Source organism: Hippocampus zosterae, chromosome 13 (genome assembly GCF_025434085.1).
Source record: "Hippocampus zosterae strain Florida chromosome 13, ASM2543408v3, whole genome shotgun sequence".
Classification (NCBI taxonomy): Eukaryota; Metazoa; Chordata; class Actinopteri; order Syngnathiformes; family Syngnathidae; genus Hippocampus; species Hippocampus zosterae.
The window spans coordinates 10,667,663-10,691,561 of NC_067463.1; the positions used below are offsets into that span (position 1 = coordinate 10,667,663).

Sequence of the window (23,899 nt, forward strand, 5' to 3'; positions counted from 1 at the left end):
AATGCAGTCTGGGCCGGATGTTTGCGGACAATCAGTTTATGACGTAAAAGTCGTCTATTGCCTCGTAATTTTGTCAGAGCAGATGGCGCTTGCGGTATTGATTACGTTGTTTATTTTTTTTTTGCTTTCAGTTCAAACCCGACTTTTTGATAGCGGTGGTCTACTGGCTCTCGCTAAATTGTGCTGGTGTACATTATGCTGTGTTTGCTTAATAGAACGCTAAAAGATATTGTGTGGTGTGAAACAATATACTGTATACTAGCTGATTAACTTCTGATCCACTTTCCAATTTCAAAATGTTTTCCAACGCTTATGCATCATGTTTATTCAACTCAAGTGTCAAAGAGACAGTAAACGCTCCCTCCCGCTTTCCACTCTTCTGCCAGCGAACACGCTGTTTGAATCGGCCAAACGGGCCAATTTCCTCCTTCCACTCATGATAGCAGATTGAATATGTGGTTACTGAACTGTTGTGACTGAGCCATGTGGACAGCCTGGCTTGTCTCAGCAGAAGCAATTTTTATAATGACAAACCCTCACCCTTGCACGTCTGTCTTACTTGAAGGCTCATCTGCCTCCACTCCCTGCTAAGTTTGTCTGCCGTGTTGTCAGAAGGAGGCAGTGTGAGCCTGTGTCTGTGTGTACGTCTGTGTGTGTACGCGCGCGCACTAAGCTTTCATGCGTATCTATGAGTCGCTGTTTAAAACATTCCTTTATTCCGAAGACCGGTGTTCAAGGTGAGATGAGAGATGAATTATTCACAGAACCCCCCCGCCCCCGTCCCCAATAGCAGGAAAAAAGTGTTTTGGGAGGTTAGGCCATTACAAGGCTGCATGTGTGTGTACAAGCAAGCATGAATGAGGGCAGTTGAAGGGAATGAGTGAGTTGATATTTTGTAGGGCCATCGTGCAATGGGGATGAGGGACATCTTCACTCATACCCACAACAACTGAGAGTGCAAATACAAATGTAGCAAATACGCTTTTAGGAACTACTTAAAATGTTATTGTCCAAGTTCATTCAATCCAGCTGTGATGCCGCGGCAAACTATGATTGCAGTTTCAGTGTTTTCACCCCCATAAGGTTCACATTTTAAAATCCCAATTTCACGTAATTCATTTCCCATTTGCCAATTTTGATTACAACACCTAACATAAATTTCATTATAACAACCATCTCGTTCCACAAAATTGTGCAAAGGACTTCATTATGACATACCGCGGGAAGCTAACTGCCGCCGCAACCTTTCTTATGGACAAAATGCAGAGTGTAGGGTTCCCCTCCGTACAGAATGTATTTAAATCCAGGATTTCGAGATCACAGATTCTACTTATTGCGGGTGGGGTGATGGAGGAAGGGTCACTACATCCCATGAGGATATTTGAAAAGGGTGGAGCATGCGTAGAAAAATGTCAAATGTATATTTTTATGTTTCAGATACAATAGGCAACATACCAATCATGTGTTTGGAAACGTGGGGCCCACCATGAATATTCCTTGCAAACTGAGATCTGAAAATCAATCTGTGTTTTCTTGCAGTAAATATTAATAGTGAGATCACTCCGAGGTCATTTCTATTCGAAAGCTAATTTTCAGGTTTAATACCTACCGGCCAAATCAAGTCACGTCATATTCAAGTGCCTCATTTAGCTGCACGTTATTATAGACAATTTTATGTTTGCGAACTAACACTAAAAATAACATATTTTATGATAGGATTGTTTTATGATATTGTGTTATTGTACAATTTTACAACTGTTTGCGAGTACTCCACATAAAGTCTGCGATGATGCAGGAAGACCCCGTTAACGGTTTATTATCGCCACCTTGTTAAAACTCCTGCAATCAAACCTCCTTAATGGACCAATATGTATGAGGTCATTTTATTGTGAGCACTGGTGAATGGATTGAACGAGAGCACTAAATGAGGAAGTTACCTCCCGCTTCTTTCTTATAATCGCCGTAAAAATTGAGCATTGCCAGAAAGTCCCAGTGAGTCAAGGGAAGTGCATGGTGGCAACGGGAGAGTCTGAATCTGAACCTTGGAGTCATATTCGATCATCCTTTTTGAGGGACAAAAGAAAACTGCAACCATTGCCTAATTTTTCTACCTCCAAAATATGTCTCAACTTTGGACCTTCGCTACGAATCGTGGAGGACATTTACTTTTGAGCAAAGAGCTGCTCAGTTTTGAAACATCTTAAAACACACATCCCATTGTCACTCATTTAAGCAGACTGAAGAATCCCGGTAGATTCTTTCTTTCATTGTTTATTCTCCATTTTGTATACATATGTTTCATATTTTAACTATATTAACCACTCTGTGATTCATCTTTGTGAAAAGTGCTGCATCAATAAAATGACTTCTTTGTTTATCTTGGACAACCGAGTAAAGACAAAAATCCGATTGACAAATCCGCTTCTTCCGACTTACTAAAGACTGGACTTTTGGCCGATGTTCCAAATGTCAGTGTGAACACTAAGTGACCCGGGAGCAAAAGTGTATCTCATGTTTGTGTGTGAATTTGAAATACATTTTTTCATGAACACTGGGAGAAAGTGATGCATGCCTCACCTGAGCTCCGGCCCAATGACAGAGTGTCTCCGCAGCATTGACCGGGCCATGGCGTTGGTCAGGTTGGACGTAGATTCGCCGTTGATCGCCAAGATTGCGTCACCCACCTCGAGTCTGCCATCTTGACTGACAGAGCCCCCAGGGGCCACACTGCGCACCAGCATGCCTGAGCCATCCTTGATAGCACTCACCGACATCCCTGCCAACGCGCATGTGTGCGCGCGCGCACACACACACACATACACACACACACACGCACGCACAGGTGAGACGAGGGTTTTCTAAGCGTCTTTGAACACATGCCAAACAGACAGACAGTTGTCCAAACAGACACCTGACAGCGGCATAATCAAGACAGACACTAGGCAGATTAGCACACGAACACGGCTAGCCAAACATGCTTGACATTCACACAGCATCACCCCTAGCACTCGCAACTGAATCAAGAACACCCACGCACACACCCACGGGGGTCATAGGTCAGAGGTGACCAGAGGGGTAACACATTTGAGTTTGCGCAAACACTCGACTGCGGCTTTATCCTTCGGTGTGCTAGGCTGATTACAGGGTTGGGTTAAATCACGCGCGCACACACATCACTGTCTCATGAAAGACACATCCGCCACACTATGGTCGTACATAATTTGAAGCTGGTCAAAGAAATGACTGCTTACTTTTTGGTCAAATAGATATTTTATTATTTTGCATTCAAATTACAATACAATCATAGTGCATGGGAATACAATGAAAAGCTAGTGAAGTCGACAGAAGAGAAGACAGATTTCAAAGACATGACTCGCGAATGACAGTGATGAAGCTCTCAAAATCCCAATGGGTTGAAACACAAACACAGATGGTTTTACTGCCAAAAATAATACTGCTGTTAACTGCCTGTGAGGTTATTAGACTTATAAAAGTGCTAGTAGGTTTACGCTACCCAAGACAGACTACAACATAAACTTAATGAGCAAGACGAAGTTAATTCAAACCCATCAACACTAACCATTTGTTCAAAAACACCATGCCATATATTAAAAAAAATATTTGGATTGTATGTCTGATCTCGGAAAATTGAAAAATCGTTCTCGCTAATTAAGCGGTTTTACTGTAAATGGCACCTTATAACGACATATACCAAAAAAGTACTGCGTTATTAGCCATCATTCTGAAATCTTACACCTCACTCACTTGATAAGAATAGATAGTTAACATTCACTGTAACGTTTTCGATAATGATACAATAAATGCATTTCGCTAACCACTGAAAGCATGCATACACTGTAACAAACACAACTATGTTTTGGGCTAAAATATTTATGGTATACAAAATAGTTTGACTGATATTTATGGCAACAGTGTGAGTTAGCACAACATGGCAAGCAAGTTGTTAACTCCAAAACAGTTTGATGATTTTTTTTTATTTACTGTATATCTTTAAGTTGAGGAAGCAATACAAGGGAGAACTGTTCTTTAAACGCTTATTTCTTTGGTGTGGAATGCGAGAACGCCAATATTCACAACGGCAAACACTGAAAATATTTAGTTGGATTGCCCAACTTGAAATTGTTTTGAAAATTGTTTTCTCTTGTTTTTTTTAACAGTGTACAGGTATAGCAGAACATCTCATATTGAACGTCCAGCCAGTTATTAATTTTCACGGAAATAATTTCTTCCAAGAAAATCATTTGTGCATGACATGAGGCAAGATCTAGCTTTTTCTTTGGATTTTAGATCTTTTTGTGACACCACCAAAAAGAAGTACCAGAAAATGTGATGATGATCATAGAATTGCACAGTGCAACTCAGGACTCGATAGCTCTAGTATGTAAATAATATTGAAAGAAAAGCGTGTTTACTATTTATATGAATTGTCTCATCAATGATCATTTGAACTATCAAGTATATTGCTGCGATACATGAGTATAATCAAGGATTAAAACATTGTTTTCTCACGTAACATGTGGCACCATTCATTTGGTGGGCTGTAGAAATACACTCATGAAATACTCCCTAGGCATCTTTTTCCAGCATTTATGGCACTTATTTTTTTCAAGGTATTTAAATACACTTTAAAATACGACAAACTCATCTAAAATCATTTGATATATTGAGAGGGACTACGAGAAATGTAAGTGTGTCGCGTACTACCCAACATCATCATCATTCCATCTCATTCCATCATCATGCAGTAAACAAATCCAGTTTGGGGGAAAACTAACAAACTTATCATCTCTTAATAAAGATCAATAATCATGTCCAAAGATGTACGTGATAAAGTGAACCTACAGTGGTTTCTTTATTGAGTCGTAAAAATGGCGGATGGAAGCGGATTGAGGTTTTGAGGCATCCGTGAGACTGGTGTCGGAGGCAGAGAACAAAATCTTTGAGCCCTAGTAGTATGTGGGTTTATGCGCACTTATTATTATTTTATATATATATATATATATATATATATATATATATATTTTTTTTTCTTCACCATAACAACCAATTTGAAGTGGTTAAAATTATTTGAGAACAATTCAAAGCTCCTGAATGTTCAAAATGTCTGAAATTTCCGTGTTCCGTTGAAGAAAGCCATGCCATGTATTTTTTTTTGCCCATATTTGAACATCTGGAAGTTATTATTATTTTTTTGAACAATAACAAGTGAAAATAGCGAGTCGGCTTTTTTTGTTCAAATCAAACCTGCAGCAAATAAAGAACAAAGGTAATGAGACACTGCGCTGATCGTGTCCGTTCAGAGTGCACCTTTACCGGCTACAAGCAGCATCAGACAACATGACATAACTTTGTGCAGATGAGATGTAAAAATATGAGCAAACGGTGCAACTTTAGAGTATATATTTGTCTACACCGTCTACAGAGTGAATTAAATGTCCAATTTGTCACGGACATGTACAGAAAGAGATGTGGGCGTGTTAGTTTTGTTGGGGTTTTTTTCTGCTTCAAAAGTGGGGCATTCCAAGGGCTATTATTTATTTAAAGACTGCTCCAAAACTGATTGATAGCAATGACCCTTAATGCCAGTTTCAGTTTCCTGAGCAAAAAATACATATAGTGAGCTTGTTCGTGAAAAATGGACCTTCATAAAAATATATGTCCTTTTTAGTCAACATCCAACATTTCCCAACTTTGGTTTACATTTCTTCATAATCTGATATTTAATGCACACACGCACACACACACATGCGTAAACACACCGTAGTGATATACTTTCAAGTATAAGAACCACAAAATGTCACCATTCCTCTTCAGGGCGGTCATCATCACCACTGCCTATTATCGCCATTATGGCCATTCCTGCAATGTACACACACCAAGACACCATCACCATGAGTAAGACGGAGGACATACCAAGGCTACGGTTGCCCCGGACAACTGTGATTGTCTTTTCGAAGCTGGTGCGTGGGGGCAGAGGAGGGATGGGCTGCATGTCGTCGTCTTCTTTGACACCAAAACGGAGATGCGGCTGGATTTCCTGAAAGGGTGTAAACAGTGATACCATTCAGGTAGCTACCTTTTAAAATCATTTTAGCTCTTGTTCTGGCCATGAAACAACATTTTCTGCAATCTTTAAAGCGGAGTGATAATTGTGTGAATATTCTCAGCACTGCGACAGCGTGCCTATGTGCGTGTGTCAAATCTGATCTATAGCAACCTGGTGAAAAAATAAATAAATAAAAAACGATTAAAGTAGCAGATTCTGTTATTCGCTATGCATTGTTGGTGATGTGTAATGTAATGTAATATTAATTTAGTTACTTGAGATAACTCAATGGAATGAAACTTAATTGTACCGACTGTGTAAAGATATGCGGCTATCTCTCTGCAAGAAGTTATGTTGAGATGTATGAACAGCTTTTAAGATGAAAAATTCCATGACAATGCTCTTCTCTGTAATGAGTCAAATTTACAAGACATCTTTGGAGTCTCGAATGTTCCAATTCTACTTGCATGTTTTGACGTGAGAGCGGCTTTATTCGGTTTCCATTCATAACTGTCAAAACATTTATTCTAATTGGATTTTGAGTAAATTTGTGGAGAAGATATTCTTCAACCTTGGCGGTTCCACTATATTTTAATGATTGCCAAATAAAAGGTGCAACACTGAAAAATCATCTTTGCTTGAGCAATCCAAACTAGAGGGCTTGCACAAGATATCTGAGGATTTTGTCATTGCCATTAATAACCCAGCCGGCGGTTTATTGAATATAGTGCCTGCTCGGCAAATAAGAAGGTCTCATGAGAAACAATAGCACAGAAAAAATGTGCAGGAATAAAGCCGCTCCTGTAGAGAAACGTGTTCGCTTCAAGATTTTGACTCCAACAGCATCCTGGGAAGCACAGGAGTCACGGCATGACAAAAAATAATTTAAAGGGTAATAACTTTGCAGGCTGAAGGCCTCGGGATTGCTTCTAGGATGGAGCGCACCAACAAAGGTAGACTGCTCTGGTCCCGGTGGATGCTTTCATAAAGAGAAAGGTTCAGTGAGGAGAAGTTCTTTGAACCTTCACAGGCAGCACTGAAGTTCAGACGCTACCTTTGCAACATCTTTGATGAGAAACCTCAGCGAGTGCAACTATACGTGCGAGACTAGGGTAGATCATGTTCTTGTGCCGCACCGGGTGCCAGCAGCGTGCGCCAGGCATACTCTTACAGCGCCTGCACAATTGCAGGCAATTAAGCAAAGTCCAGCACAAAAGGCTGCCACAAGAGAGAAACGCGTCTTCGACATGGAGCACTTTCTCCGCACCTGACGCAGTGATATAGAGACAGCCGGCTGTAAGCTTCCTATACAAAACACTCGAGAGAACGGTCATGGTGATGTACTTTTAGACACGCCTGAGCACTCCTTGCTGCTTGTCAGACTGACGCAGTGCAATTTTTACAATATTGCGAGCTATAAAAGGCAATACCATTGTGAAATGTATCCCCCTCGGACAATTCTTTCAGATTTCAGAGTGCGCCATATCATTGCTGTTTGATGAATAGGTATATGCTGTGAAGTGTTTACCAGCACTCAGAAATTCTTCCGGGTCATTCAGAAGATTTATGTATTTCAACAGCTTAGAAAATTTCCATCGGTTTGAATTACCGTATTTTGCGCACTACAAGGCACTTTGGAGTGTAAGGCACACCTTCAACATATGGCCTATATTAAAACTGTTTTCATATATTGGGTGCATCACATTATAAGGCGCATGGAAGAAAAGCTACAATAGTGGCTGCAGCTGCATCCACTAGATGGTGCTAGGCTAAAAGGAATACAGTACAATACAGCTTCATTTATGCAGAGCCACTGCAGCTGTTAAAAAGCGCTAAACAGAAAAATTTAAAATACCTCGTCCAATTTTTTTGGGACGAGGTATTTAATAAAATAAATCTGAATATTGATACATCGGATGATAAGGCGCACTGTCGGTTTTTGAGAAAATTGAATGTTTTAGACGCGCCTTTAGTGGGGAAAATACAGTACGTAAAATTGAAGAAAAAAAAGGCCCAAAAACGTTATGTGCTGTATATTTGGCTGCTGTCCTGTTTTAAAATTAGCTGCGCAGTAAGGGGACATTGTGATTTTATCGGAATGTTGTAGAAGTGATCATTTGACAGTGAATATGCTCTCAGAAATTAAGTGTTGCATGATGATATGTGCATGTTTTATACCTCGTTAAATCAGGGAGAAATAACGTTATCAGTCGATAAATATCCATCATGTTTCAAATGTGCGTATCAAAAGTGTGTCTCCAAACTGATGGCTAATCAGTACACAAGAAGTAGCTCTCGGTTCCAAAAAGGTTGGCAACCTCGACAGTAGAAAATGAGGAAGAAGCATTGGAAAAAACACATGAGAGCATCATAGGAAAACAGCTGTCAGAGCCATATTGGTTCGTTTGAGTGCTGTGCATGGAGCTTACCGAGTTGTTGTAATACGGGTGGACGTTGTTATCCGCCAGGTTGCAAGCGTTGGCCTCAGCTTCCTCAGCTAGCAGCGTGACCTGACTGTGGCTCTCGCTGTCATCGCAAGATTCCCTGGTGCTTCTCTCCAAGATGGGCGTCAAGCCGCCGCAAAGTTCCAACTGACATCACACGAAGAGCAATTTGAAATGTAACAGCCTATTATAAGAATATCCATGTATCGCCAAGCAGAAACGTGTCAAAATTATAAACGCAGGAGGCAAGCGAGCTAGAGAAGGTACATTCGACACCCGTCACTCCTGCCTCTCCGTTTCGAGGGTGTTTGAGCGTTGTGTTCACCTTGGAGGGGCATTAAATATTTAGATGGGCTGTAACTGAACCCCGTGGACCTTGTTACTAGGCCACAGTCGACAACAAAAGAGAACTGTTCTTAACCACACTCAGTGATTAACTTATTTTGGGGAATAAAATATCTCAGTGTATTCTAACGACAAAATTTATCACTGTTGGATACACCGGAATAAGTTGATGCCACGTATGTGCACTTTTTAGCTAACTTGTTATTATTACACCTACCTGGCACAGCTGTTTGAAATCTTTCGTTTTTATTTAGCGACATCAAAAGGGCGAGATCACATCATGACACCTGTGAGTATGACAGCATCGATAAAAAACTCAGCAAACGCAATAGTAACCTTGCATTTAATGAATGCTTCTCTGCCAATGAAAATGTACCTTCTTTTTTTTCAACTTCATAAATTTAACAGTTTTAGCTAAACACCAAATAAAGTGACAGGCCATCTGTCACTTTTGGGATACTTTCTCTTTCAAGTCAGGCGCATACTGTACTTTCAAGTGGACAAAGCTTCAGGCAATTTACTGAGACAAGGCTATTGTAAGTCACGACTGTATTTTCAGAACGACAGAATTAAAAACCGCCTCAGTGTCACTTAGTCTTGGCGTGTTGAACAATGTTCTAGACGGTGGTCTTGAGGCATTGTTTTCATCTAGCCTGAAATCTTTTAAAACATCCAGTACATGAACTGCACAACCTGTTTCGCCGACATACCGGCAGCGGCTTGGCAACACCAATGTGGACAGGGCCGTAACCAGTGGACTTCAGCACATGCACGGCGTAATCCAGACTGGAGCCTTCCAAGTCAGTCTCATTAACAAACATGAGGCGATCTCCGGGGAGCAGGCGGCCATCTCGGTCGGCGACACCGCCCGGCACCAAGGAACGGATTACTAGCACTGTTTTAGTGGCATCCTCCGGATCCTGCAAGACAAGCATATGGATGAGGCACATGAAAGAGCTTGACAGGCGACTTGAAACATCTGTTTTATTGAAAAAAGGAGACCAACAATTTATCTCTGATGTTCCTTACACAAACTAACACATAATAAAAGCGTGTCCCTGTTTCTATTTATTTTTAATTGTGTTATCTGTGGGAGCAGTGTGGGAATAGCCAACTTGGGTTGGGTTGTTTTGATCATTATATTTTAAAATTCTTTCAAACTATTTTTTAGTCCCGTGCAACTGGGGTCGGAGTTTGTTTTTATTTTTTTATCAGATGAACTCTCTTCTGGGCTTTCACATACACAAGCTCTGCTACATTGCCTTCTCCATTTTCTTCACTAAGGTGACGCTAATGTTGTGAGACTGCAGCTTATTCCTGTCTGGTCTATTTTTAGAAAGGCTAAGGGCCTTGTCTATTACCTGATAGTCCAGGATGCTGAAGCCCAATCCTGACTCCCCTTTCTCCAGCTCTACCACCTGTGCCTCTCTCTCCCACATGGCCAGAGGAGGTGACATCGGGGGCACACCACGCTTTGTGATGTCCTCGGCCGTAGGACAGGGAATAACGCAGCCCTGGTCCAACTGGGAGAAGAAAAAGAAGAAGAAAAAAAAAGCTTTTATTCAGCTGGAGGAAAAAAGAATAAAAAGCATCCTTTCCATTCTCATCTGCCTCTAAACACACATCTGCCCATTCCTGCATTCACCTTGTCATTGAACTCAGCCAGCAGCTCTTTCAGGGTGAGTTGGCAATCGTCCTCTTCTTCCTCATCGCTGTCGGGAATGGCAGGGGGGACAGTGCGAGAACACACCAGATAAACACACATGGGCAGCTCCTTGAGGATGTTGACCACCTCTTTGTGTGTCTCTCCAATGAGTGGGATACCGTTCACCTGCAAGGGAGATTAGAATATGTGCATGTTTCCACAAACACCGTATTTTTAAAAATGCCTAAGTTTCAGGGGCCTTTTCTTCAGGTGAAGGAAATTGGACTTTTTCTAGATTAGGATCGGCCAAAATGGCGATCACGATCGGTGGTCCCAAGGTGGTCGCAAGGAATGTATGGGGAAATGGGGGGAGGGGGGGAGACTTTGACAAAAATAAGTATTTCAAAAAGAAAATCACATTTTAAAAAAGCAGGTCACCTTTAACCTACGGTGGCGCATGATCTGCATCACCGGACGTTGTTAGTGGTCACCGGTCTACAACTGCAGCTTGCGATCAGAGTTGTTGCCATATATCTTTTTATTTTATTTTTTTAATTATTCTTATTGTCATTCAAAATTTGTTTCATGTACAATTCTCTGATGGCAGCCTGGAGCGCCAGGAGAAACATTTTAAAATGCTACTCATACGTACGCTATTTTCTGCACTTAACAAGCTGCAAAAGGGCGTCCCATGCCTCCGCCTCAGGTCTCTACTCAGATTTCCTTTTCACAAACAACAAGTTATTTTATTTTTCTATTTTGTTCATGTTAGGGGCTATTATGGCTGTTGCCAATCATGGCCTGCATGTGAATGTGTGTGTGTGTGGGCGTATGTGGAAACGGGTTGATCGCGGGAGCTTGGTTGCTTTTACGGTAAGTACAGTATTTAAATACAGTATCAGTAATGTTGTCATGATATCATGGAATAATTTCTTTGCTTTTTTTAGCAACACCTTATACAACAAGTGATAAAATTAACCACTAGTCTGATATCGATTGGACTAGTAGTTAATTGGTAACTAGTTATAGCAAGTAAGTGTTTTATTGGTGTTAGATTCATAATACACTTATGATCCATTTGATTTACATTCATTCCTACAACACAAATTGTTCACACCTTCACTAATGAGAGTCATCAATCGCTGTCATTGAATTCGAGGTGTGCCAGAAAAGTTCTGGGACAGCTGTCACAAAAAGATATTTTAAACCCAAACTACCAATTTTTACTTGAAATATAATGGTCCTCAAATATATAATGGTGATCTCAGCGCCCTGCAGCCATTGGACCTTTTCTCACATACTCTTATGTGTCAATTTGTCACGCAATGACAAGTTTGAGTGATGATGAGACCGGACTTTCTAGGGAAAGTCATCAGCGGTGATGAGTCATGGATCTACGTCTACGACCCGCCCGGAAATACCAGAGCCGAAAAACCCAAGACGTCAAAGTTATATTGATCACACCCTGCGACTGTAAGTGGCATCGTCTACTGTGAATTCTTGCCACATGGCCAAACAATTAACCGGCACGTGTGTAAAGAGATCCTGCTGCGTTCATTTCGTTAAGTGCTCATGCATTTGTGGTAGGACAACTCGTGGCTGCTTCAGCATGATTAACGCACAAGCTCACAATACCCTGAGCATCAAAGTTACTGGCTGAGAAGAACACTGCCATGCTGGAGCAACCTACTCACCAAACCTGGCTGCAAGTTTTTTTTTTTAATATCCCCAGATCAAGGGTGTTATCAGAGGGACCCTTTTTGAAGACATAGACAAGATCAAGATGGCCACAGCAATGGAAAAAAAAAATCCTTCCAGGAGTGCAAACAGGCGTGGCGGAGGAGGGCGGAAAAACACGTTAAACTTCAGGAGTGTTACTTCGAAAGGGAGATTTTGCATTGTGTTGTTTGGATTTTATTTCTTTTTTAATAATTCCAGACCTGGCACTTGTCTGTCATACCTTGTAGAAAGTATTCACCCTTGGAGATTATTGCTTGATACAAGTGAACTACTGGTTAGTCAAAGTATGGCAATGTATCAAAGCTAATTCTCTTAAGCTGCTGAAACATTACTTGCCATGTGCAAATAATTTGAATACAACTGAAATGAGAGGTGCTGCACCCTATATTAAAACAGTTATACTTTGGGTCAGAGAGTACAGTTTCTCTCCTATGCTGCAAAATTATGGGGCTAGTTTATAATTTGAGAAGTAAACCAGCTTTGCTCTGCTGGAATTGTGAAGTTAAAATCAAAGTGGGACGTATAGATTGCAGGAAGACAGCAGAGACCCGCAAATGGCTGCAATATTTACATGGCTTTGGAGACTGGAAATGGTTGTCAAATTCAACAGACAAACCTCTCTTCACGAAAGACGAGTAATACTGTATGTGTGCATTCATAAACTTATTCAGAGCATCCGTGGGAGTGCCGCACTCACACCCACCTTCTTATTACCACTTGGCCCCCTTGAGGGAAACCAAGTGTTGGTTGCTAAACTACACTGTTGCTCTCAAAAGCTGCCCTAAATGAAACGTTTATAGTAATCACAAATATATAAATAAATGCACTTGCAATGCTAATGTCATGAACTCTGAGAGAAACACATCCCGACTCAGTTTGAGGCTGATAACTTTCATTGGCCTTGACCGAGTTTTCTTCCTCCGCGCACTGCCTGCATGTACCCAGGCGAGCAAAGAACGAATCCATCCATCCATTTTCTAAAAGGTGTAAACTTTTCTTGTCCAGTAGGACAGTTAAGAACGTAACTGTTCTTTTTTTTTCCAAATTCAAGTTCCTCACCTCGAGTATCTGATCCCCAGTGAAGATCTTGCCACATTGTCCAATGGGTCCCTCGGGTAAAACGGAGCACAGGTAATGATGCCCGGCCCGAGCCTCCAGGCTGATGCCGAAGCCACTTGTCTCACTGAAGCGCTCCAGTTGACAAACCTAAAACGGCATTATAAAAAATGAAACATTGGCCAACACTGGGTAGCTACTACTTTTTTTTTTTTAAATGTGAGTGAAGCTGTCACAATTTTCCTCATATCTATTCCATCATTCCTAAGGCAAACCATTTAGTCAAATTGTGGAGACTGCTGACTTTATCATCACAATGTAGACAATACTGTAAATATACAGGAGAATGCCCAAAGGATTGAGGCTCGCTAAAATTGTGTTTCATAGCTACCAGTACAAGTAAAAACACAAGACAAAAAAGGATATCATATCAGCCAAAATAGGTGATCAAAACAAACACACGTAACACTGAAATGTGCACGTGTATATGTACGAATCGTATACTGAATAAAATGGAATGCAATGCGTTTCGAGTTGTTAAGAGACGTACAATGACTTCATATCTCGGTCCAACGGCACGTTGCCACCTCATCCTGAGGTCTTCTTCCTCTGCCGGTGTCAGTTGCACTCCTGGGATCAGAAACGCATGTCCACATTTAACACAATTTTAATATGTTCATATACCACCTGCCAGTATTCACATTGGGGTAGGGGAGAAAGTGTTGAGTCATTATCTCTACTGTTCAATACAGAGAAGACAAACATCTGACCCTGGGGGCACTGCATGATGTCTCGACACAAAAGCCATTGAAGTGTGCATTATCACACCCGCTATCAGATTTCTTGGCAAACAAACATTTTCTTGTACTTGATCTTTAAATGCCTCACAGCAATCAAGGCCTATTGAACAGAGCTCCCCAATCAAACCCGAAGATCGCTGTCTAAATAAAGCCGTGTAGGCAGGCAGGCTGAGAGGCAAATCATCTGGAAGGAGCAGAATGAGTTGGATAAACACATGATTGCACAAGACTATAAATAGACTCTCATCAAAGAGCATGCTTCGCCTTCCACAAGCCTACTTAAGAGTATCAGAGCGAGTCTCCTCATCCACTTTGCAGACTGCAGTGCAGCGGAAGGGAAGCGGGAGCTTACCGTTTCTTGAATCATGTCGGGGTCGTCTGTTGGCGTATGCTGCGCGCCGGGAGATTTCACGCAGCGAGCATATTCCTGGAAGGGAACACGGATTTCAACAACCATGCATGTAAACACGTAACAAATAAACTCAAACGTATACTCATTAGGCACCCATAGAATTTAATGAGATGTTCTGCAAGTGCTGTATCACATGTTCTGCATGTACAAATATCGCCCTGACTGGGTCGATCAAAACTGAGTATTATTAACTGAGCCAAACTAGCATTTGTACAGAATGTCAATATAACCTTACAGGTTCAACAATAACAAGTGGTATTTTTTTGTTCACTGAAGCTCATAAGCTTAAAAAGGCACCGAGGAATATTTAGAGAATGCATGTAGGGCCTGTGGGTGTGCTTTGCCATCGGATCAAATCGATACTGTGAAAAATACACCGTGTCTGTGATGCTTTTTCCACATATCACCTGTCTCATAAATCTTGTTCAGTCCCACTGCGTAAGGATTGCCCTCGTCGAAGCTGTGGGAGTGTCGGAGAGGCTGCAGTGGAGGCACCGGGGGCAAGATGTGACGAAGGTAGACAGCCTTCCTCAGGAGCCTCAGTCTGACTATAGGACCCGTCCGCCTCAGCACCTCCATTGCACGCTGCTCACTGCAGCCCTGCAGGCTCACCCCATCCACCTGGGGAAGGGACGGACATTGATAATACTATTAATAAACTATTAAAACAATTTAATAAAACACTCAGACTTGACTTCACTGCCATGATCAAAGCGTAATACAAAGGCACATGTCAGATATGCGTTTGATTTAGATTGTCTAATAAAATAAAGCAAAACTGAAGACATAAAGTGACCACCTACAAAATCTCAAAGTCTCTGACATTCTTCCATCATTTGCAAAATGAAAAAAAGAACCAAAGCACAATTAAAAATCCACCAGTCATACCTAAATCAATCATTTTTTGGGGGGGAGGGAAACCTCTCGAATACATTTGTTACCAAGACAACCAGTGAATCAGAGGTAGGGCTATTCAGTTTTGACAATGAAATACAGTGCAGCAACTTTTCCAACCCATCTGGTGACGAGATTTAATATAAAGCGACTCATTTTTAGTGATATTATTGGAAACTTCTGGAGAGTCTGAGATTCCTTCCAGGCTCACCTTTCCACACACATAGTGCAAATGAATTGCGCTTGGGGGAAGCCACCACTAGCTAATTTAATTATTGTGACAACACTATTTATTTAAGGTCATGACACATTTTTTTGGAAATGGCATCTAATGAAAGATTTACTTGGTTGTGTAATTTCACACTTGATGGGTGAGCAGGCACGCCAGATACCTACTTATTTGGACGCAAAGAGTTGAAAAGTCCATTTCCCAGAACATATCCCCTTTAAGGCTCCAGCTTATGCGTACTGCTGTTATTCTGGTCTGTAACAAGAACCGACCTAAACTTGTGACTTCGTGCGAACCTTCCACTGGCTCTTCAAGGACATTAAAATAAATAAACAAGTGGATTTAAGCTTGGATACTTTTGTGTACCATGAGAGCTACTTGTTTGAGATGTTTATTGTGATTCCCAGACTTTTTTTCTTCTATTGCTATAATCTTCGAACAAAAACAAAACAAATCAATGTGCAGCGGTACAAAATGTGCTCTGCAATATATATTTATATATATATATTTATATTTTTTTGCTCATGGAGGGTCACAAGGCATCAGAAACAGGCTTACGATACATAGATGTGACAATTAGGGCTACAACACTGCTGTTTTTCTCCAAGCTAGTCACATCATAACATGTACCATTGGAACTTAGCGGGCTTCAATAGCAGTGCTTTTTTTGCTATTACAGTTTGGGAGCAGACATTGACCTTGAAGGTAAAAACGGCTACCTTTCAACGCAGAATTTGGGTACATACTGTTCGTACATTAGCATGAACTCCTTATTTCCAAAAATATGTGTTAGTCTTCCTATGTTGTATGCATACAACTCCATTTTTTCCTCTGGGTCATTACATACCGCAGGATGTGGATCTCAATCCATCTCATATAGTGATGTTTTACAAATGGAAAACCAATACAGCTCTGAAAATTGGAGCATCAAAAGGTTCAAGCGATATAATTTCTTTCATTCTTTGTCATGACAGATGAAAAAAATAAGAGAAGGAACTAATTCGAAACTATTGAAGAGGTACAAGTGTCATTGTATATAAGTGAAACATCAGTTCTCAATCCCAGTGGTTAATTTTTTTTTTTCAAACTTACGGACAGGATGATATCCCCAATGTGAATCTGCCCATCTTGGTCGACACTGCTGCCCTTCAAAATGCTCTTCACTGTCACGCCCGCACTGTATACTGAGGAGGATAATAAAAAAATACATTAAATTAAATACTCAGGACAACACCTTCTTTTTGGTTGTACGATGTATTTGTGTTTTGATATTCAAATCGGAAGCATCTTTTATTACTTGAGTTTAGATCGCCTACATAGCTGGAGATGGTGAATCCCAGCCCCCGGCTGTTTTTCGTGAACTGCACACTGAACTCATAGTCATCATTCAGGTCGAAGAGCTGGTGAAAAGCAACAAAGAAACACCCACCTAATAAGAATAATTTGACAAGAATGATTTTGACAGACATATTGTCATAACAATATATTGTATTCATTATTGTGCAGTGAATGTTAATGAAATGTTCTGTATCATATAATACATGCTGCTGCTCAAATGTGTGCCTCTCGTGACAAAATGCTCGCTCCTGGCAAAGGCGAACAAGGCTAAACGTTAGATGACAGGAATTCAACCACTGGCGTGTGTATATCATCCTTAAATTTCCCAAATTTATTGTTGTCTCCACCGAGAAATGGAAATGAAGTCATCAAAACACAAGAAAAAGCTCTCCCGAATACTTGCAAACTAGAAACACATGAAAAAAGACATTGCTTACAACCTTACACAATCAAACCTTGGTATTGTTGTCTGGGGGGCAGACTTTTTTTTTTTTATTGAGTAAATTGTAGGATAAACCTACCTCACCATCCAAGGACTCCTGGCTGAGGACAGGAGAGCAAAGGCTGTCCTTGTTGATATCCCTGGCGATGAGTAGTTTTACCTTGCTACCAGCATTTCGAAGCACCTGGGCCAGGAAATGGGCAATGAATATGAATGAGTCCGTCTGTCTATCCAACCATCCATCCATCCATCCATCATCTCACCTGCGCCACCTGCTCGCTGTTCATGCCAGCCAGATCGGTGTCTCCAATGCGCAAGATTTGATCCCCACTGTGCAAACGTTTATCCTGGGGGTGGCAAAATGTAATCAAAAGACATTTTTCTTTTCATTCATTGAAGGTGCCAGTGTGCTCTAGTTCATTTGGGTAACAATGAACATTAGGTGAGAAAACCGCTGTATTCAAAGAGAAGGGGGGAGCGGCGGAAAGGTGGCTTAAATTAGCATGAACGACATCGTAACTGGCTACATCAAAACCTTACATTCATTTGCCTGGTCTTAATTGGTGAGCTTTAGAGGCTTTTTACTGGCGCAGCGGGACAGCACTTAGCACTGTCACCCCACAGCATGGAAACTGTTTTAGTGAGTCTTTTACGGGAAAAGAAAATGGTGGGGTTCCCACCAATTAGCTTGGCTGCACAGTGTAGGAGCAAAGGTATGGTCATTTCACTTGCTGTCTTATCAGCTTTTTCAACTTTTTTATTTCTTCTATTGGTGACGATCCACGTCGCATTCTGTCTCATTGATGCACAAACCATATTTCGACGACAGCATCGAGAATTTACATTGAGAGCCTCCTGGTCACATCATGCGTACCTGATCACTCGTTGCTTCCCTAGTTCCTATTTTTTTCCAAGACAAGCCCAACATTAAATGTTCAAGACTTAATTGGAAGAGACAATGTCGTCAAAGTCAGAGAAATCAAAACAGCTGCAGTCCATCGTCAAAGGCATACTTTTCGGTCGATCATCCACAGCAAGTTCTTGCCATAAAGCCAGACAATCAACTAGAATGTCGACAAAAAAATAAAAATATATACATATCCTGTGGCGTTGACTTTGTTCTGTCGGCTTAAAAGGTGAGGAGACAACTCGTGGTTGCTTCACCATGACAACGCACCTGCTCAAAATGCCAGAGCATCCCGCAGTTCTTAGCTGAAAAATAAAAACATGGCCGTGCTCGAGAAACCATTCCTACACACCGAACCTGTATCAGTATGATTTTTTTTCCCCTTTTGAACCAAGCTTATGGGATCGTCAAAGTGAAGATAAGGATGAAGATGACAACAAAGCTGTGAAGGATCCCGTAAGAATCCTTCCAGCAATGTATGAAGACGTGGCAGAAAAGGCTGGAAACATCGGTGAGACTTCAGGGGGATTAATTTGTGGGGAAAACTTTTAGTTTGAATTTGAAATATATTTTTATGACACAATGTATGGAAAACTTCGTAGTGCAAAACAGTTTTCTGGATTTTATGGAAAACATTGAGGAACTTCTATGTAGTAATTGTTGCTGGTAAATGAGTCATAAAACATTTGTCGACACTTCTAAACAACGATTGGGGACGGAAGGCAACCAATTAGTCAAGTTGTCTTTCATTCTACTTTTGTGCTTTTGTGCTATGACTGAAAACCTACACTGACCTATACTGGATTGGAGCACCGATGTTGTTATGTCCCAACACAGCCGGCCAATTCAAACATTGAAATAATCTTCAAATTACCTGTCCAGCTGCTCCACCGGGCAGTATGGTCTTGACCATGACTCCTGTGCTCCGTCCTCCTATGATGCCAAAGCCAAGCCCCTTCCCATCATTGGTCAGTTCTATGATCTCCAGGTGACGCTTCTAAAAAAAAAAGATATATATATGGTGGGGAGCGGGGTTCCGAGAAGGAGAGACAGAGAGTCTCGTTTACCTCATGCGCAATTGCTGCCAGATTCCTCCCCATAGACATGGTTCTGGATATCCGAGGTGGTGTGCAGTACTAAAAGAAATGACAAAGAAACCTGAAGTGACAGCAAGTAAGCCAAGCCAGCATCACACAATTTTATACCCAGCGATGCTGATGTCACTTGAAGCGATATTCTCTCACAAATGGACATTTTTTGATAGCCAATGCGTTGCGTCTTGTCATTGAGCGAGCGCCTCGGGAGTCACTCGCTCCCATTATGAGGAATAATCTCCTTCTTATGAATCAAATTTGACTTACCTGGGATTCAGTGTGTGTGCAGTTGTCCGGGTAGATGTCTGAGAAGGAGATATCTTGCGAGTCCAGGGAGGAAACGCTCCCGTCCCTGTGGAGCGACCTGCCGGGTCTTTGGTTCTCGATTGCCCATGTGTAGGAGTCGCTGTGGCTGAGCGTCGTGGCGTCCATCGCCACACCCGTGCACTTGCCACAGTTCATGGACAATGATTTGGAAAGTCCCTTCCCCTGGAAGGAATGAAGCATACAGGGAGGATTGGAAAGAGGAGGGCAAAATACGGATTATTGAGTAAGGTAACGGGTGATAGGGAAAGAACAGATAAATGAGAGATGAATTGATTGACGCAAGGGAGAAGGGGAACATCGAGAGGGGAATGGATGGGGCGATAAGGGGATGGTGAAGGTAGAGACATTAACTGTCGAAAGCACATACAAAGACAGAGAGGAATAGCATAAGCGCAGTCCTTGTAGTCAGGGTAAAGCATAGGAGGGGGAATTATTCCATTGAGATAATTTGTGTGGTTTTACATGCATGAAACCTAGAACCTTTTGTGCTGCACTGATCCATAATAAAAAAAGGATAGATTGATAAATAAATGTGCTTCATGCAATTGAATGCACTTGCTTTCTTTACTATGGTCAAAAACAACAGTCGGTAAAGGCTAATTAATCCATTGAAACAGATATTTAGAATCAGTGACGGGAAAAATAAACAGAAAACCTTGTGCAGAATTTTCACTTAAAATATCTGCTGTACTATTTTTTTGTTTGCATTATTTTGCACAAGAAAGTTCAAACTTTGAATTCCGACTTGACCACTCGATGGGGGCCACCGCAATAGGGAGACGCATCATGCTACTCCTCTCATGTAATGATGCTTGTGTTGGTCTTATAGAGTTAGTCTATCAAGGCTTAATCACACTTACCAAACCTTGATTCCCTGCCAGGCAAAATAACCTTGATTACGTCTTGTTCTTTCATATGCTACAAGCTAGTATGTGGGATGCAAATGGGTGTAAAAAACGATTTTCAAGTACCACTTGCACCAAGGCCACAACCCACACACAAACAACAATTGGACCAAAACTTAGAAATGATTATTGCAAACTCCTTGACATTACATACTGTACAACCAATTCTTCCTTCACCCCTCCTTCTCAGTCCCTCTCTCTGTCTTCAGGCTTTAGCGCTAAGCCAAGGTAAGCTGATTACTCATCCGGTTTGCTTCCTGCATTCAGTATTTTGGGAACGATTCCAGCTCCTTCTTCACCATTCAATGTACACCAAACACCCACACACACTTGAGCTCGCGCCGTACCTTGGCTGGGGGCTTCCGCTGAGCCTTCTGTAAGCTGAGAATATGAAGGAAGAGGGGGCTCCGTAGGACGCTTTTCAGCAGGCTGAGTTTCTCCTGAGCAGGGCCCTCCCCTCGCTCTTTCAGCTTGGCTTGAAGTCGCTCCACAGCCTCCAAGGCACGCTGAGTATCTGCACAGAAATTGTACATCAAAAATGTGTCTGTCATTCAGCTACAAGGTTTCTCCTGAATGACTTTGCATTCGTCCCTAGAGCTGTGTGGCGTGTCCTTAATACTCATATTGAGCATATTCTGGTCGCATAAATGGAAGCTTGTCCCTTTGTCAGTGTTATACGGTGGAACCTTGAAATTGAAACGCTGCAAACGTAGAATTGTGACACTGACCAAAATGATCAAGAAAAAAGGAGCCTCAGCAGGTTGAACGTTAGCAGTTTCACTCTCATTCAAGTTGTGAGACGAACGTACTACAGGTGACCATTAAATGGTATATTCTTTGCACGTGTCGTGCTTTTTCTTGGAGTTTTTGTAGTCGTTTCGCTACACTTACTCCATATGTCAAGAGAGGAGTGTGCCAGCCGGAAAACTATTTGCTTTTAGTGCTTTCACTTGTTATATAGAGCTAGATTGATTCATTGTTTTAATTATGATCATTGCATGAGTGGGTGTATTTTTTCACATTGATGATATACTGTACGATAATAACGATATATTTTGACACTTACGCATAGTACGGTCCTCATTCTACATTTGCTAAATACCTTATGTGTTGGAAAAATGCTTTACTTTGGGGTAATACCCATAGTACAGTGGTTAACTGAGTTTTACACTTACAGTAAACAGGCATCAAAAAAGCAGAAATTTTAATAAAACAAATGTAATAAAGTTCATGTATAGAAGGAGAAAGTGTGACTCTGGATGTTATTGTTTCCACACGATTTATTTCCTTTGCGAATTGCTTTTTTAATTCTGTGAGCTGCCCTAATCAAATGACAGATAGACATTCAGATATTCGAAAATTGGGATTTACTTGCAGCTGCGAGCACCAGTGACACTGTTGTTGGTAGCGAGTGTCTGGGTTGGTTGCAAAACCCTGAAAGGTTGCCCGGGGTCAAGTGTCCCTGCTGTATTCAGTAAGGAAGTAGCTAATGAGCATGAGCCACAAATTCAGTAATTGCACATGGCAGAGTGCTAAGACGCTGTAAACTCTTTACAAAAACGTTGTGAGCATCTTTACTATGAGCCTAGAGAAACTGCTTGTGGAACTCTTCACTATTGTAACCTTGCGTGACCTCTAGGCCTTTATATATGGAGTATGTGTGTCGGGTCGAGAAGTCTTTAATGTACTTACCCATGATCTCCATCATAGATTTGCTTGGTTGAGCACTTTCTTGGTTAACTCCCGTCTCAGTTAAATGTCATTTTCCTTCTGACACTGATGATTTCAACACCTAAAAAAATAAATACATATGTGCGAAAGGTGCCACTATACTTTGGAAGTATCTTATAGCAATTTATGGCAAATGCACACGGAATCATCTTAAAGAAATGCATCCAATATGCGTTCCACATCTGTTCAACAACACACTTCATTTCCCTTGCCATTTTTTTAACGAGCGAATGGCTTGTCAACTAATGCTCTTTAGCAGGATTTAAATCTCCAAAAGGGTTTACCAACCCCCGATGGTAATTAACTGCGACATACTGTCTCTACATCAGTCGACTGTATGTAATTATACAGTCGCTGGTCACTTGCACAACGCCACCTAATATGTCGGCAATCACACTCAGTCCGGACACCGCAATTATTTATTATCATTGTTTTAGAACTCAATTGTGTGGTCGATTTTTAGTGAATCCGTTGTTGGAAACATTTGTAATCAACAGAATAAACTAAATGAACATTTCTCCCAGCAAGCAGGTGTTGTGCAGGACTGCATTACCATCTTCATAAAGCCAGAATTTGTGATGGAGCTCTTGTATTTGTATTTGAATGTACATGTACCTGATGAAGTGTCCGTTGAGTGGAAACTGCACAAATGGTTTCAGTTGGCAATGACAACGTCTCATTGAAATGCTAATTAAGGGGCAACCGACAGGTACGTCGCAGCCTAAATGTCCTTCACGGCTTATTTCGAACTTATTTTCTCTTAATAAGGCGATGCAGAATAGACAACGTCAATATGAACATCATTTACACTAATTAAATATGCGCGTTAGCTATTAATTTGACATGACATATACAGACAGCATCTCGTTCCGTCCATTACCGTGACGAGCAGACGGTCATCATGGACGATCCGTAAAGATCCATGGACACACGCCGAGGGGGGGAGAGCAACAGGTGCCGGATGTACTGTGGACGTTCACCGCGTTGTCCAGTTCGCCGTGAGAAGACAAAAATAAAAAATACACTAAACACCAAAGTTTCCATAAACAACAAGTGATGATTACAATGCAATGGGACAAGACCTACTATCAAAGAAGCAAACTGTGTTTGATTTTGCAGCCTTGCTTGACAGGACGCCAGTGCGCATGTCGGCCACTGATCCTATCCCGAGTCTCTGTCACTCACCGGACACGACGTTACGTACACTTGCACACCACAGACATGAGCTGTCTGAATATTTTTAGCGGAGTATTCAATTTAAAAAAAACTACTCAAGTATCAAGTAGCGAGTGAGTAACTTCTGATTTATTATTTTCTTAAATAAGGGGATGAAAGTGAAATTGACATATAAAATGCGAATGTGCAAATTCGATTATTGCATAACAATATGACTTTAACGGAAAAAAATAAGAATAAAAATAAATAGTCTGAGACTCGATGTCTTTTATTCGGGAATGAAGTGGAGTTCTTGCAGACGAAAACGTCCATGTTTTTAGGCAGACATAGATGACAGCGCAGGCCAC

The 23,899-nt window shown here is 41.3% G+C and overlaps 1 protein-coding gene across 4 annotated transcripts in view; it reads right to left on the reverse strand.

Moving 5' to 3' along the window:
• Window positions 1-23,698, reverse strand: part of si:dkey-92j12.5 (multiple PDZ domain protein) — a 40,434-nt gene extending 16,736 nt beyond the window's left edge. The window contains exons 1-21 of one of the 4 annotated variants that reach the window (XM_052083421.1): window positions 23,463-23,530; window positions 23,257-23,342; window positions 22,338-22,437; window positions 20,993-21,159; window positions 19,681-19,902; window positions 19,387-19,455; window positions 19,194-19,316; window positions 17,676-17,759; window positions 17,492-17,596; window positions 16,930-17,032; window positions 16,725-16,816; window positions 14,917-15,130; window positions 14,450-14,524; window positions 13,848-13,927; window positions 13,301-13,447; window positions 10,502-10,687; window positions 10,218-10,379; window positions 9,567-9,776; window positions 8,497-8,658; window positions 5,935-6,058; window positions 2,578-2,776 (exon numbers count right to left, since the gene is read on the reverse strand). In XM_052083421.1, coding sequence (XP_051939381.1) covers window positions 2,578-2,776; window positions 5,935-6,058; window positions 8,497-8,658; window positions 9,567-9,776; window positions 10,218-10,379; window positions 10,502-10,687; window positions 13,301-13,447; window positions 13,848-13,927; window positions 14,450-14,524; window positions 14,917-15,130; window positions 16,725-16,816; window positions 16,930-17,032; window positions 17,492-17,596; window positions 17,676-17,759; window positions 19,194-19,316; window positions 19,387-19,455; window positions 19,681-19,902; window positions 20,993-21,159; window positions 22,338-22,353 — 2,540 coding nt within the window. In that variant the 5' untranslated portion in view covers window positions 22,354-22,437; window positions 23,257-23,342; window positions 23,463-23,530. Of the gene's footprint in view, window positions 1-2,577; window positions 2,777-5,934; window positions 6,059-8,496; window positions 8,659-9,566; window positions 9,777-10,217; window positions 10,380-10,501; window positions 10,688-13,300; window positions 13,448-13,847; window positions 13,928-14,449; window positions 14,525-14,916; window positions 15,131-16,724; window positions 16,817-16,929; window positions 17,033-17,491; window positions 17,597-17,675; window positions 17,760-19,193; window positions 19,317-19,386; window positions 19,456-19,680; window positions 19,903-20,992; window positions 21,160-22,337; window positions 22,438-23,256 lie in introns of all 4 variants that reach the window. The other 3 variants (XM_052083424.1, XM_052083423.1, XM_052083422.1) reach the window with 3 other exon arrangements.
• Between the last annotated feature and the right edge of the window lie 201 nt (window positions 23,699-23,899).